Here is a 16429-nt window from a genome sequence, read left to right on the forward strand (position 1 = left end):
AAGAAATGTACACGTGCGTGGTGCACGTGGCAAATGGTACGTGGCAAAAGTGGCACGTGGCACATGCTCTGAAATTCCAAGTAAAACGCCAATTACAGTGTTCATTCTATATACGCAAAAATGTCCTTTCCGATATAAGCAAAAATGTTATCCCCACCACTGGGGGGATAACATTTCAATGTTATCGACGCTATTTCAATGTTAAGACGCCCGAGGTTCGCTCGCCGGGAAATGTAACGTGATCCGGGGCTTAGTGTATTCCTGAGACAATACCAATGCAAATATAAAACGTTTTTATTTTTGACTTTTTCGTTATCAAACTTTTACCAATTAATTCTTGACATTTTTCCGATTAAAATGGGACCAAACACGATATAATTTGAACTATATTTACTGGTTTAATTGACGATAAAAGTTTTTAACGCAGAGGAGGATCGCGAGTGAAGAAGAAAGAGACACTGCGGTCGTGGCAGTCGGCAAAGATCAAAAGTCTGTTCAATTGTTTGCAATGCTTAAGCAATGCTAACTTTTTTATTTTTCATCCATTTTTTAAACAACTTTCTTCATCACTTTCGTGACATTTTTCTGACTAAAATGAGACCAAACACGACGTAATTTGAGTTATATTTACTTACAATATCTTATTAGAGTAAAATCATCGATGTACGCGTAACATTTGAAATTACAAGTAAATATGTCCCGAAGTATGTCGTGTTTGGTCTTATTTTAATGAGAAAAATGTTACAAATATGATGGACAAATTTAAAAAAAAAATCGAAAATAAAAATGTTTTATTCTTGCATTAGGAGTGTCCTTCTAGTAGGTCACTGTTTGTTTACGTTCGGTCTCCGATTGAAATGTAGCACCTTTACGATATACGCAAACAGTGACCGTGATATTTTTCTCTTCTATCCTTTTCTACGTTCGGCAAAACATCAATCAATGTAGGACTTGTACGATATACGCAAAACCTCAGACCCGAAAGATTTGCGTATATAGAATATCCACTGTAATAAGTATTTGATCCACCGCGAAATGGCGGCGAACCCTGGTGCGCACTTCGGCAGAAAAGAAAGACACTCCTCGGCGACGTCTCCTGATGCGTAATTTTCCAGAAACGCGTACAAAGGTGCGGACCGCTCCGTTTGATGGCGGGTACCGGCAAGTGCCGGCGCGACATCGGTATCGGCGCGCGGCCCGGCGGTTCGGCCGCAAAGGGCGAGCGGCATCGCGAGGTTCGGTGGTTCGGTCGCAGAGGGATGACCGCGAAGCCAAGGTTAACGGAGGGCACGTGGCAGATTTCGAAGAAATCGGGTGGTTGCTAAGAGACGTCGTAAGGGAGTGAAACATGTAAAATAAGCGAGGGCACCGGGGCCCGGACTTCACTTTATAATTTGTCACTACGGGATTTACTTCGTATTTGTGATTACGGACTATACTTTATATTTTGCCATTGCGCGTTTACTTCGTATTTGTCGTTGCGGACTTCATATTTTGACATTGTGCAAAAACTTTCGTTGCTTGATCAAATATTTCGTTACTTGATTGTAATACTGATGCTTGATTTGATATCGTAAATCGTCAAATTACTTTGTCTATCACTCGCTATCGGACTAAATTATAATACGTTTGTTATACGATAATCGATATAAATTGTGCGTTTTCAGCGTCATAAAAATTGAATTGTTCTGATACATAGGTGTTCTTACTTTTTTAAAACACGATAAATACTTTTAACATTAGTTGTTAATGCAACATTTTCTGCGGTTTGCCATGCAGTCAGTTCTGAATTTAAAGCTGCTGTATGATTGCTCATTTTTCTCGAGGTATTCAATTTTACCGTCGTTTATAACTCTTCTTTTTTCTCTACTTTTCAAGACCTTTTAAGAAATTCCTGATCACTTTTTGAGTTTAATTAATTATTTTGGGTAATTAATTGAATTTTGATTATTTCGCCTGTTATTGAGCGTTGTTCTTCCTTTGATTTTAATACAGGATGTGATTCATCTGTATTTAATTTCTTTTCGGGGTCTATGATATACAATTTATATAACTTTCTCAATAAATTTATGTTATTTTATATTGATTTATATTGATTTTATTTTGATATTTTATGGTATAAAATATCAAAAAATAAAGAATATGAAAAATTTAGACTCTAAATTTTAGAGTTCCTACTGTTAAGAATACATTAGAGAGGTCAAGTTTATGACACGACCGTTGGTCAGACACTTGATCCAAGGTTTGAATTTGAAACGTAGGTCAGTGGTGTTATAAAACATATGGCAAGAATTGAAATTCGCAAACCGTTAAGGTCACCGTTGCTAGTATGTAGGAAAGTAAAGAAAGTTTTCAACCTCGAAGCTATTTTTACAACTTTTTTAAAACTACTAGAAGACTTAGAAGGAAAGCTTACAGACATTGGTTTTTTCGGGCTTCGTTGCAAAGACAGAAGACTCTCAGCAAGCATTGAGAGTCACTGCCAAGTTATGTTCCGATCGTCGGATACATTACTTTTTGTATTAAGAACGGACAATCCATTAATAGACACGCGTTCCGATATATTAAAGTACAGTCTACTCGTATTGAATATTGTCAATTCTCCTCTTCCTTTATCAACATTCAAATCTGCAACCATTCGAGTGCGAACATCTGCTGGAAATATTAGAATAGAACAAGAATAATATGTACTGATTTTAAAGTCGTTCCAAACGATTAAACGTGTCTGAAACTATCAGAAACAATACCAAACATAATTTGATGACGACAGACACCAATTATGATGAAGTATTGTTGTCAACAATGAGTTATAGAACTTTTATCGTGCTTCCAGTTGATTCTATGTGTCAAAAATGATCGAAAACAATACCAAAATATAGTTTTTTGTCAATTTCATGAGGATCGATATTAATGATGACAGGTTTTTGTCGTCAGACTGCCATTCAAATCTGTACAGCAAATTTAGGGTGTCTCGCCAGTCTACCCTTAAAATTCCTAGAGAAAAGACCTAAAATTGCAGTTTGTAGCACGGTACAAACGAATAAACACTTAAATGAATAAATATGTATCGAGCAGTGTAGAAATATCAGATAGGTGTATAATTTCTTTAAATTCTTTATTATTCTTCCACACGCTCTCATTGTACCGCACATTCTAACGTTTACACTCACGATTCACTCATTGCTTCGTCCATTTTCTGTATCTTTGCTACTTATTCGCCTTCGCTCTTCGCACGCATGCTTGCCAATCACATCAATAGTGGAAAAAACGAGAAATTAAAACCGGAAATTTAGTTAAATCTTATATTAGTTTCAAAGTATTCAATCTATTACGCTTCCAGATTCGTACATTCAATCATACTCACTCACACGTGCCAATTCGCGCTTGACGCGAATTTTAATGCCATAATAGTCACAAAAACGTCATGAATATGTTAGTAAAAGTTGAATAAGAAGAACTAAAAATAAAGAGCTTAGTAACGCATTTTTATTGTAAACAATGCAATAGGCTTTTAATTTTTGTCCAATTGCTACACTAGCAGCATTATCTTCTTTTTCATTCGCTATCCTTCTCTGTGTGCGAAATTCATTATCATTATGTTAGGAAATTTAAGGTTTGCATAAATGTGAACAGCCAAAGCAGATCATGTCCGTTTTATGAGGGCGCTTTCCTGGTCACAAGAATTCTTTCCTGATTTTTTACAATTAATTAAGTTAATGAATATAGCTCAAATTATATCATGTTCGATCTCATTTTATCCAGGAATATGTGAAATATTCTATTGGTACAATTTTTTTGAAACAAAATCAAAGATAAAAGTTTAAGCTAATCACGTTGCTTTTCTCGGGGAATGAAGTTTATTGCGTCTTTAAGAGCACAATAGTGGGGATAATTTCTTCGCCTATGTTCGAGACTTTACTGTATACACTGAACACTTGAATAAAATTTTCAGTACTTCATTCACAGCTAAATATGAGGGGTATGGCATTAAAACTTTCCATTTCGATAGCTGAAAAATTTAAGATTTCAAAGTAAACCTAATCGTTTGCACCGTGTAGCGCGCAAATAAATTATTTATCTAACAATCGACAATTTTATATGTACTAAGAACACTAATGGTAGTCTATGTATGGTCAATTTTAATGGATATTGATACGTCATGAAGTTATTTTAGCCATTAGAAATTTTCAAATTGTTCGTTCTAACTAATAAAATATTTTGTATTCAAAATATTAGTAAAATATCCATTTAGTCATTTCCATTGAACTGAAATTTTATAATCGACATAACCTACGTCACTATTATGTCATCAAATATTGTCAAATTTTTGATGTTGCAAAAAGTTTTCGTAAAATTGCAGAATATTGTACCCATACAGGGTGTCCATGCCTAAGTGTGACAGCGCGACATTTCATGAACTATTGATGTCACGAAAAAGTGTTACGAAAATTTCATGGTAAAAAGGGCTCTATGTTTTGGCGTAAACAAAATTTGTTTAATGTTATTAATATAAAAGATATGATGGCGAAGTTTCGTTTTTTAAACGGAACTATATATTTTTTCCGATCAGAGGGTAGTGCTTTTCAAGACAAATTCATTAAGGTTTAATGTATTTACCTGATTTTTATTAGTTTTCGAGATATAACGATTAGAAATTTACTGATTTTCAGCATTTTGAGTCTGCTTGCTGAAACCGATAGCCGCGGATCTACGGTCGGCACGGTAAATCCGAAGAGTAAGAAATGTGGCAAGAATTGCCCATTACGGCCTGAGTTTCCCGAATAAGGTAAACAGCTGCGTCGTCAAACAATTAAAGAGGCAGTTAAGATAATTATAATATCTTATATATTTATACAATGTAAAGTTGTAATTAAATACGCTTATTCGACTGGCAGAATTTCTATTTTCAGATAAATTAATAAGAACCTACATAAACAATAAACATGGCGTGTACTGATTATAAATTAGTATTGTTCCAAATATTTAATATGAGTTTTATTTAATTATTTTTACTGTTTAATAATTAAAATCAACGTGGTAATGCTAACAATATTTTATGTGCAATCGTTTATAAGATGAAAATATGATTGAAGGTATAATATAAAGTTTTTGTTTTAGTTAATATTCTGACGAGTTTAAGAACAAGCAGAATTATGTATTTGCATAGTTGTTATTGAAATAAATATATAGCATATAAAACATGCTGAATTTAATACAATAAATATAATAATTCGGTTCCGCATGAAATTGTGCCAATGTTTTAACACGCATTTAATGACTAGTCAGTATTATATTATCGCGTATGAGTAGAAAAACAAGAATAAGAAATAAGATTAATTTGAGTTCTCCATTATTTAATAAATTTAAAATAACTTCACCATTTTTAAATTGTGTAGCATTAATTGTTTCGAGTTGCACGACTCTCGTAACTGGAAATAATACCAACTCAGTGTTTATGATCATTCAGTCAGAACTTTCTTAAGCCGTACGAAATGGTTATTTGCCAGACAACAGAAAGGTCGCTCATGGGTTTGTGAAAACTTCTTTACAACAAGCTGAAACGCTTTAGAAAGGAAACAGTCCTTTTAAAGAAAGCTAAACACCAGTTCCAAACTACGCATCATTCCCCTAACATTGAATAGATATTTTATGATTTCTCAAGAACGTCTTCACAACTCGGATTTCTAAACTATTGTCAACCAAGAAACAAACCAGAACGCACGCTATTCATCTAACATCAGTGTATTCTTCCTTAAAGAAGTTTATTTCCCGTATCCTAAATTGTGCACCCCCTGTGGTGTACAGTGTCTACAAAGTCTATGTCAACCCGGCAGGCAGATGCGCTCATGCTCAATCATTCAACAGCCTTGCAGTATGCCCCAATGCCGAGATGGATGCAATGTCATCTGCATCCATCATTAATACTTACAACCATAGCGTTTTTAGTAAATTACGGACTGATTCTGATAAGTCCTCTGCGGTAGACATTTCCACGGCTCCACTTCACTTCCAATGCTCGCAGGTCTTCCTTTTTAGACAATTCATTCAATCTTGATACGGATCTCTCGTGAATATCAATTCACTTAATAAACCACCGAGACTTGTGTGATAACCACTTATCACTCGACAATCATCGTCATCAAGGCATTGTAGTATGTTAGGGTCCGAACATGAAGGCAAAACTCAAGAAAACATTAACGAATTGAAAAAATAAAGACATTTATTTCTAATTGTAAGAAACGCAAGATCGAGACAGGGGGCCTCTGGTGGCGAACTGGGAAGCTCTAGACAAGGATAGATAGATCCTTGTCGCTCCAACGTCTTTCTTTTCACGGAACGAGGCAAAATTCGTTTTCTGGCATGCTACGGCGAAACAATGGTGCCGTAGCAAGACTGGCGGGCGCCCGCAGCATCGATTTTAAAAAATTTTTTATATGGGGATGTATGCACATGTAATTTTTTGTTGTAATTTTAAGGAAATAAAGGAATATATTGTTAATAATCGTTAATAGTTGTTAGTTTGTTTTATCAGAAAATTAGTTATTCTTTCACGTACAACTGATTATAAATTTGGCTGCGATGGACGTTTGGCGCAGTATTTATGAATAATTTGTTTGTTATTTAGTCTGAAATCATATATGCTAAACTGGTTCGAAGAAGATACCGTATCGCATGAAATATAAGCATTTAGCGCGTCACCGCTGCGCGTTGAGAAACGAAATAATTAGTTATATGAAAAATAGATGGGAGAAAAATAAATTTATAAATAAAGCATATGCATAATAAAAAGACTATTAATAAAATGTACTGTTTGTAATCATTGCAATAACTCTAAATATTTATTAACGTCGATATGTACTACATCACTAGATGTAGTGATAAAAAATATTATGTACTTATAAAAATAATTTATGTGATTACTTTAATGCTATTCCTGCAAGAGAAAAATATTCGAAGGTCAGATATAAGAAATAAAATCCATATAGACGTTGAACTGTGTTTATTTCGCCAAACGACACTTCTAGTCAAGGATCAGTCGGATGACAAAGTTTTACCACATGGCCTGGCCTTTTTAAAAGCAACGCTTCAATCTTCGGGTTAACGAAAAACTTTAATAAGGAGAAAGTACATTGTCAAAGCACACGTGTCCAACTGAACATTTTTTTCTTTAGAGTTTTCTAACGGTCTGTCTTTTATGTTTGAGTATCTACGTTTATATTTTACAAGGAAATACGAAGTCACAAAAAGAGACGATCACAATACATTTTGTTGTATGTAATATACATTTATAAAGTCACGCTTTATTTCGGTATCAAGTATGCGCTATATTTTATCGAAACGAGTTATACAATATATTACCACAGAATATTATAGATTTTCAAACATTCATTCAAAATTGTACTAATTATGTTGTACATTTTAGTAGAGAAAGAATTTGGAATTTAACATAATACAAACTGATGTTACAATTATCGATAATTTTTACATTGTTCCTTTCAACGTTTTAAATGTAATCCACCCACCGCGTTTTCCTTGCCTACCGATTCGCATTCTTCTGTCTCATTCTCTCGCTCTTTCCTCGTCCACTTTCTCTTTTGCTTCTTTTCAAAGCAGCTGTTATAATGGCTCTCTTAGATGTACTGATTGGAGCCGTATATTTCTTTAAATATCTGTAAAAATAAAACCTATTACGCTGATTGCATAGATGCATTAGTACAATATTATTTTAATTTATAAGAGCGTTTTAAGTTTACAGAATTCAAAACATTGTATGTTTTGTTACTACAGAAATTAAGGTTTAACATCTACTACTAAAAATATAGCACGCAGTATAAAAAATGCAGTAAGAAAATATAACATGCACTATAAAAAATGGAGTAAGAAAATATAACATGCAGTGTAAGAAATGCTTTGTACTGTATATTGCTATACGTACCTATGTATTGTATATTGTTATACGTACCTTTATGTTTTGTCATATTTTTATATCGCGATCATTAAGCCAGTTCAAACTGCGATCTTTATTACAATGCATTTCCTTCATGTATTAATAATTTTAAGGAGTAATTACTATTAATCACAAATACAAGAAAAAATATGATCGTAAAAAAATGATTAAATCAATGTTACAAAAATATTCTAGTAATAAGCAGAATTTGCCCACCACCTCTTCCCAAGCGACTCGAAAATTTATCGAACCAGCGCAATATAATTGAGATGCAAGTTATCGCGCTTATTCGTTCAATTTCCTTTTTTTAGTCGCTTGCTGTACATTAAGACAGAATTGTGGCTCCCGAATTGGCATGTTTCTTGCCGCTCTGCTATCAATTAGTTCGGGAATCAAGCACTCCTCATAGAATGGTTTGAGCGGTGATAACATTTTGCCAAAATGTGACATCACGCTCAACAATTGTGTGCTTGATTCCGAAGAGCATCCATATCGCAAAGATACAATATTTTCGTTGCGTAATATGCAGTTGCCCTTGAATTTGATAATAATACCCGTGCTATTCATTCATGCGGGTGTCATCGTTTTTATTAAAAATTCGATAAATTTGTCCGACTTTATTTACTATTGCATCGGTTGGAGACATTTGCCGCGCTGTATAAGGGCATTTAATTTCGACGTTTGTATCCTCTCCAACAATGCCATCAGGCGACGCGCCAAAATATGGGAATTCAGAATCAATGAATAATCCGCACTCATTGATTTTTATTCCCAAAATCTCCTCCAATTTTTGTCGTGCTAAAATCTCTTTTTCGTTACCCCACTTAATTGCAAGACTCGTTAATTGGGGAGGGTAAAGAATATTTTTTATAAGATTTTTGCACGACGTGGTATCCCTTCTGCAACAAACTGGAAAAATTGGATGCAGTCAACAGCGTTCGACGTGTATAATGTCACTGCCGGTTTGCATGCTGACCCCGCGTTACATATTTTAACACGTCTGTATTACGTTGTTGATTCAATAGCGTTTAATACAAATTGGATTTCAACTGTTTGTAGATGTTATCATTAATATCCGGCCGTTCCGCGTTTGGGCCATAATCTTTATCGGCTCTAAACGCTTTGGCCGCATATTTTGATCCACGAACAGGTACACCCAATTCTAACGTTTTCTTAACACGCTGAGCATATTTTGCGCGCTGCCTTATTTTTATTTTTTCCAGGTCTATTGTTCGCATTGGAGGCACTTTACCAATCGTACAGCAAGCAGTACTCAGCGTGTACTGAGTAGTGATAAATTAGAGTAGTGATGCTTTTACACGTGTTTGGTAAGAATCTCTTGCAGTAAAATTAATGCGCTTGCCACCGATCATTTCAGCAATAACAGAATTGCAATTTTCTACAGAATTGCTGGTATAATTGTATAACACGCTTTCTGCGTTATCAACGATGCGTTTCATTGAATATTCTATTTTTACATAGAATCCTGCCATTTGTAATTGGGGAACAAGATTTTCCTCGCCTTCTTTTATTTCTTCATCGGAAAAGTATGGAAGGGAGGAACAATCTTTATGTTCCCCAAAAATGTGACTAGGAATATTACTTAAATCTTTGATTAAACCAGCAATTTTACTTTCCCAAGTTGCATCGCTGTTGCTGCAAAACGTTGTAGCTTTTGTAATATTTCTATGAAAGGCTTTAATGCTTTGCGCAACAAGTTTTCTTAATTTTAAGAAACTTTGACCACCACTCTTACTAGGGGTTCCCTCCAGTCGGGGTTGCCTCCAGTCTGTTGGGTGCTTTATAGCCCAATAGCAGTAACGGAACCTAGAGTAAATTCCTTACAGCAGGCAATGGAGTCAGGTGATGTCTTCCGACCTCGTTAGTTGGACTGGGCTCCGACTCTTGTGCAGTGGTGGGTCTATGATCTCGAACACCTGCCGATCATAATCTATCAAGCTCAAGCGCGGTGCACAATGGGCCAGAGCGACGAATTAGCTGTTCATTTGTCAAAAATTTGATTTTCCTAGATCGATATGAAACGAACATATATTGCTTACTAAATACCTGTCGAATTCAAAACCGATGAAATTAATGAAATTCATTAAAAGTTGTAGTCATAACAAGCATTCAAAGATCAGACTTTTATGAATGCTATTTTTCACCGAAAAACTTACTCTTTTTCATATTGATGCCCTGACAAAAGTATTAAACATTTTTGCAAAATTTTTTTTTCTTTAATAAACAGCATATGTTTATATTGAGAATGCACATGCCATGACAAATTATTATCTGTAGTTTATTTACAAAATAATTCTCAATGAACTAAAGATTATTTTCATAGTTGTTCATTTTTAGCAAGGGATATCTTTAAAAGTTCAAAGAGTTGCGTGCTCTATCATAATGCAAAATTTTCAGCAGGATTTCCTTATTTTAATCCAGAAGGAATCCTGTTCCCCCTCGTCCCACCGCAAAAGTTATTATTGTTTGAAGCGTCGCGTGACACACGCTTCAGCAACACGTAGGTACATATTGTGAATTTAGTCGAATAGACATTAGTATATTTTATTATATATTCTGTAAGTATATTAATTAATTAATTCGATTTTATTTCAAGAATATGCAATGGCAACATTTAACTTATATGTAGCAGAGTACGACTGGTTTTATATGTCATTAAGTTTGCACAAAATATTATTGCATGGTGCAGATACAATACAAAGTGCTGGTTTGCCCATTGGAATGTTTTCTGAAGAAGCAATGGAGGCACGAAACAAAGATTTCTGAAATATTAGAAGAGACCACGCACGAAAATTTTCTCAATTAGAAACATTGATGGACCTTTTTCAGACTTTATTATATACGTTCGCGTTTTAATATTTTCAAGGATGAAATAGAAAAATTAATGTTACAAGAAGACCCACAAGACGATGACGATGATACATAAATAATAATAAATAAATTTTAGATTAATAAATTAATATATTGTAAAAACCTAGTGAAAAATGTATCTATTTCTATTTATAAAAATTGTTTTCATGTTAAACTTATGTTTATGTTAATAGAAATTATGCTTATAAACCGAACGTCCGCAATGAGAGTGTAGTATATTCACTAACTTTTTGAAATATAACACTTATTTTTGTTTCATTTTTAATTTTTTCGGCAAGAAAATAATCCGGTGTGATTAAATGTAATAATAATACTTGTTTTAAATGCTGGAACGATGCAGCGGCCGCTATACTTTAGTTTCAAGTCTTGAAATAACGCTACAATTGGCCGTGAACAGCTAATTCGTCGTTCTGGCCCACTGTGCGGCGGAGCGGCATTAGGCCAACTAAGCTCAAATTGACAATAAACCACTCTTACTAATTTCTTCTATTTTTTTACAAAGGTTGCGGAAAAGATGATTGATGCATTCAATCCTCTGCACAACAACATTTTGGTAAGGTGGGAAATCTCTTAATTTTTTAAGTACATTGCTGTCGCCATCGCCAATATATTTGTAATATATTAACCCGTGCATTTCTAAGTTGCAACGAAAGCCTTCGAGGATGATGTCACTTTCCATACTGGTGGAACTCTGATTAGTTCCCTAGTTTTTGTAACATTCGTGTTCGCGGACCGTAACATTTAATTTACTAGCGCGTGCGCAAATACAACAATATTTGTTTCGCACGCTCACAAATACAACTTTTCTCGTGTGATAACCCATGATAATAGCCGCCCCGGATGGAGAATCGTAACCGCCACCGCGGTACGATCTTTTCATCCAAAAACTTTTACGATTTTAACATTTTCAAACTGATGACCGAACAAACAGATCACAATGATATTACTTCAGAATTAAGTTTAACATATTACCAATAGACTTTTCAAGGTACCAACAGAGTCATTTAATCGCGTACGAAGTCTTCTTGTATAGTTTTGAGGCCAGTGATATAAAACAACCGATCATAATAGCTGAACGCGCGATTCGCCTATGTCAGGGGTCGGCAACCTGCGGCCCTTTGCAACTTTTTGTGCGGCCCGCCAAAGCACTAATATAATTTTAGGAAAAATCAACAAATTTAGAGCGTGAGTGTGACGAAATGTGGCCGGCGACAAAAATGCGCGCTAACAGAAGCATATTGGGAAACCTATTTTACTGCGCAAGTTTAGTCCCCACTCCCCAACGAATACGACGGTTCGCTTAACAAGTGTAGCATTCTTTCATTTCGCCAGTTTGCTACTATATGTTCATATGTGTATTTTGCACGTAAACACGTTCATATTGACAACCGTATGACGTTTCACTACAATAGGTAATGAGAAATACATGTTATTTTTAATTTATTTATACTCGCATATGATATAAAAGCACTATTTAAGTTACATTTGAATGTGCGGCCCGCATAAAAAATTTTATTTTGAAAATGGCCCGCCATCCGAAAAAGGTTGCCGACCCTTGGCCTATGTGAAATGGGGGTACCCCGCGTCCGTTTCCAGCTTGTAGAGACGTCAATTTTCGAGGCTCCATCGTTCTGAAGGGCTCATTTTAAAGGGGAAGCTTCAAAGAATATGACCATATTTTTTTTTAATTTTAACCCTTTACGCCCCTCATTGAGAAAAACGCAAAAAAAGAATTTGTTTAAATTTTTCAACATTTTATAACAAATTGACAAAGTTAAAAAAATATTTTAAAATAGCCCAAACCTTTACGAATAAAACGAAAAAAAAATTTAGCTAAATCGGTTCAGTAGTTTCTGAGAAAAAAATTCCCAAGTGGACCCCATTTTCGATAAAATGGGCAAAAATTGCAAACTTTGACGACCTGTCATTCATTAACAAATTCGAAACCGGCAAAATGATGATTTAAACCCCCCCCCCCCCCCCCCCCCTAATTTCACATGGACTACAACATATTTCGATTAGAGCAAAATCGGAGATGGTGACTTCCAAAAGTGATCGATTTGCCGTGGAATGACTCTATATAAACTGAATGGAAAAAAAATAAAAAAATAAATAAAATAAACGATATATTATATTGTTAATACAAGTGAACAGTTTGTTAAAGGCTCGCGATGTTTCCGATAGCTTCGCCTGTAACAAACTGACGTTGCCACGGAAAGAAATAGCTCATGATCGAAAGCAATGAGCGAAAGTAAACAATACAAACAAACAAAAAATAAAAAAGTTGTATACTGTAAATACTCGATATCTACACATCTGTTGGGTGTCAAGTGTTGCATACATCGTACAGATCCTACATTGATTGATGTTTTGCCGAACGTAGAAAAGGACAGCGAGTGAAGGACACCAAGCACAAAGAAACAATAACATCTCGGATGGACAATCCTAATGGAAGAATGAAATTTTTTTATTTTTGATTTTTCTTAAATAAAACTTTCGCCAATATATTTGTGATATTTTTCAAATTAAAATGAGACCAAACACGGCGTAATTCGGCACATATTTATTTGTCATTTCAAATGTTGAGCGTACATCGATGACTTTACTATAATAAGATATTACCAGTAAATATAACTCAAATTACACCGTGTTTAGTCCCATTTTAATCAGAACAATGTTACAAATATGTTTGTGAAAGTTATATGTAAAAAAAGTCAATAACAGGAAAGTTTTACACTTTCATGCGTAGTGTCCCGAATGTTTATCGTATGTCGATGGGTCTTTCCCTCTCTTTTTAAGCTCCCTCCCTTTATTCTTGGTGGTGGGGATGATTTCTTCGCGTGTCGCTTATTTTCCGGGTGGGGACACGAAACAGAAATCATTTCTGCGTAAAGCATCCTAACGGTAAGTACATCTCCGACATTTCTATTTATTCTTCCACTTATTTCATTTAATTTTTATCACGGTATTTTTCATTGCGTATTAATAAAATAATCTCCTTCTCTTTTTCCAGAAAAGAACAGAATAAAAAAAAAAAAAGAATGGAACCACTCTGTGGAAATGGTAAGAACATTCTTTTGCATATATTTGTAGGAGGCCAAAAGCTACGCAACAGTTATGTTGCGTAGATTGGACGATAATTTTGTGAGATTTATATTGTATTTTTCATGCAGACGACACTGAAGAAATAGGAAGGTCACCACCGGCATGGTGGCATCAGGTCGCGTGGTGGCCGATGTGGCCGTGGTGGGCAATGCCGCCGCCGCCGCCAGCTGCAGAGCTCAACGGACAACCGCCGCTTCCGGCGGGGCCGCCACTGCCCCCGGCGGGGCTGCCACTGCCCCCGGCGGGGCTGCCACTGCCCCCAGCGAGGCTGCCACTACCCCCAGCGAAGTTGCCACTACCGCAGCTGCCCCCGGCGAGGCCGTCATCACCGCCGGTGCCGCAGTTGCCACCAACGCAGCGACCAGCACTGCCACCCCCGCCCCCGCCCCCGGAAGCACAAACAACAGCTGCCCTTGCTACCGTAAGTTGAATAACAATTCCTCGTCGCGTTTTTCCCATAAAAATGACACCAAATACGATATAACTACAATCACAATTACTTGTGTTTCGGGTGATTAGTTTTTAACGTGAAATAGAACAGCAAATGGAAAAGAATGACAGATAGAATATTGAATCGGTCGGCATACAAGAAAGACTCGTGCGTGTTTTGCTTTTTGAATTCAGAAATCAAAATTCCTTATTTTTGTTTTTTCGTGAATGAAACGTCAATCATCGCATTCGTCTTGTTCTTCTAATTAAAATGATACCAAACATGATATAATTAAGAATAATTATTTGTGTAGCAAGTCAAGTTAGAATGAATTCGTACCTCTGCAGTAAATGTACAGTTTGCCGTAATTGTGAAAATCCGAAAATTGTATGGTTTACTACACAAGTAATTATTGTCGTAGACATATTATGCTTGGTGTCATTTTAACCAGGAAAACGAAATGAATACGATTGTAACAGTTTCACTCACGAAAAACCAAAAACAAACAATCTTCATTTTTGAACTTAAAAAACAGATCACGCACGAGTCTTTCATGTTTTCCGAACTTCAGTCGCTCTTTGTTTTTGTGTTGCTATCCTTTTCTACGTTCGGCTCATTACAAAGCATGTAGTAACACGTCACTCAATAAGTCTCCGGTCTAATTAAGAAAAACAAATTTTTTTTTAGAAATTCCACTTTAATCATCAATATACATTCCTTCCAGTGTGATACATTGATTCCAACGCACCTCTAATTTTTCAATTCTCTTTATATTAAACGATTTGTCTTTGCCCCCAAAATAAGCTTCAGTTTCCGCAATCACTTCTTCATTTGAGCCAAATTTCTTTCCCTGGAGCATTTTTTTCATATCTGCAAAGAGCCAGGAGTCGCTGGGGTCCAAATCTGGGGAGTACGGTGTGTGGGGAAACAAATAAAAACGTAATTCATTCAATTGAACCATCGTGTTCATCGACTTGTGACACGGCGCATTGCCTTCGTGAAACAGCAAACGCGGCACCCACTTTGAAAGCAATTTGCACATGCCCAAATTTTCATGCGAAATTGTGAAGACACTACCTTCTGATATCTTCAAGGCATCAGCTATCTCACACAACTTAAGTTTACGGCCCTTTAAAACTATTTTGTGGACATTTTTTATGTTTTCCGGAACGACTGCTGATTTTGGGCAACCAGAGCGTTCAGCATCATCGGCGCTTGTATGACCGCGTTTAAATTGAGCATACCAGTCAATGATAGTTGATTTCCCTGGTGCAGAGTCCCTATAATGCTTATGAAGTCACTTTTTGGCTTCAACAGTATTTTTTCCGATTAAAAAACAGTGTTTAATCAACACACGAAATTCCTTTCTATGCATTGTCTTCAAAATTACGAAACTGGGGGTACTAAAATGACTGTAACTTCTAAACTATTGGTTAGGATACCCTGAAATTTTGACACGTACTGTTTGAAGGTCAGTATTATTCGAAAATAACGTGGGTCTGTCACAAGTATCGCCATATATGTGTCAGACCGGGGACTTATTGAGTGACGTGTTACCTATTGTATAAATGTAAAACTCCAGACCCGAAAATATTTTTACACTTCATTATTTTTATCTTATTGCAGATGAACCGGCGGCAACGGAGGCAACTGGCGGCCGCGTTGCGGCGGGCGATGAACCCGGTGCCGCCGCCACCCCCTAGTCGCCGGCAGCGTAGGGGCCGGGGACAGGACATCCCCATAGTGGGCGATATCCACACAAAATATGTAATTGTTAATAAATTCATATAAATAATTACGTCTACATTATTTGCACGTGTACCGTTCCTTAGAATTAAGTCGATAGAAATAAGTAGAAAATAAATAGAAAAATATAGGCTATGTCAGATACTTGTACGAAATTCATAAAAATAGCCTCTTATTTCTTCTAGAAATTACGTCAGGAAAAAAACAAATAAGGCGTGCCTTTCATGTACGAATACCGCACCTCCTCGATCCTTTGTCGCGCTGTTGCAGCTTGGCATTCGTACAGAGCATTCCGTTAATCTTTAATA

The 16429-nt window shown here is 35.9% G+C and overlaps 1 protein-coding gene across 2 annotated transcripts in view; it reads left to right on the forward strand.

The window, feature by feature from the left end:
- LOC143264018 (uncharacterized) overlaps positions 1–16170 on the forward strand; it is a 29093-nt gene extending 12923 nt beyond the window's left edge. The window contains exons 1-4 of one of the 2 annotated variants that reach the window (XM_076529170.1): positions 12962–13744; positions 13854–13903; positions 14014–14366; positions 16002–16170. In XM_076529170.1, the coding sequence (XP_076385285.1) occupies positions 13882–13903; positions 14014–14366; positions 16002–16166 (540 nt within the window). In that variant the 5' untranslated portion in view covers positions 12962–13744; positions 13854–13881 and the 3' untranslated portion in view covers positions 16167–16170. Of the gene's footprint in view, positions 1–12961; positions 13745–13853; positions 13904–14013; positions 14367–16001 lie in introns of those variants that run through there. The other variant, XM_076529171.1, reaches the window with a different exon arrangement.
- The last annotated feature ends 259 nt before the right edge of the window (positions 16171–16429 follow it).

Source organism: Megachile rotundata, chromosome 2 (assembly GCF_050947335.1).
Source record: "Megachile rotundata isolate GNS110a chromosome 2, iyMegRotu1, whole genome shotgun sequence".
Classification (NCBI taxonomy): Eukaryota; Metazoa; Arthropoda; class Insecta; order Hymenoptera; family Megachilidae; genus Megachile; species Megachile rotundata.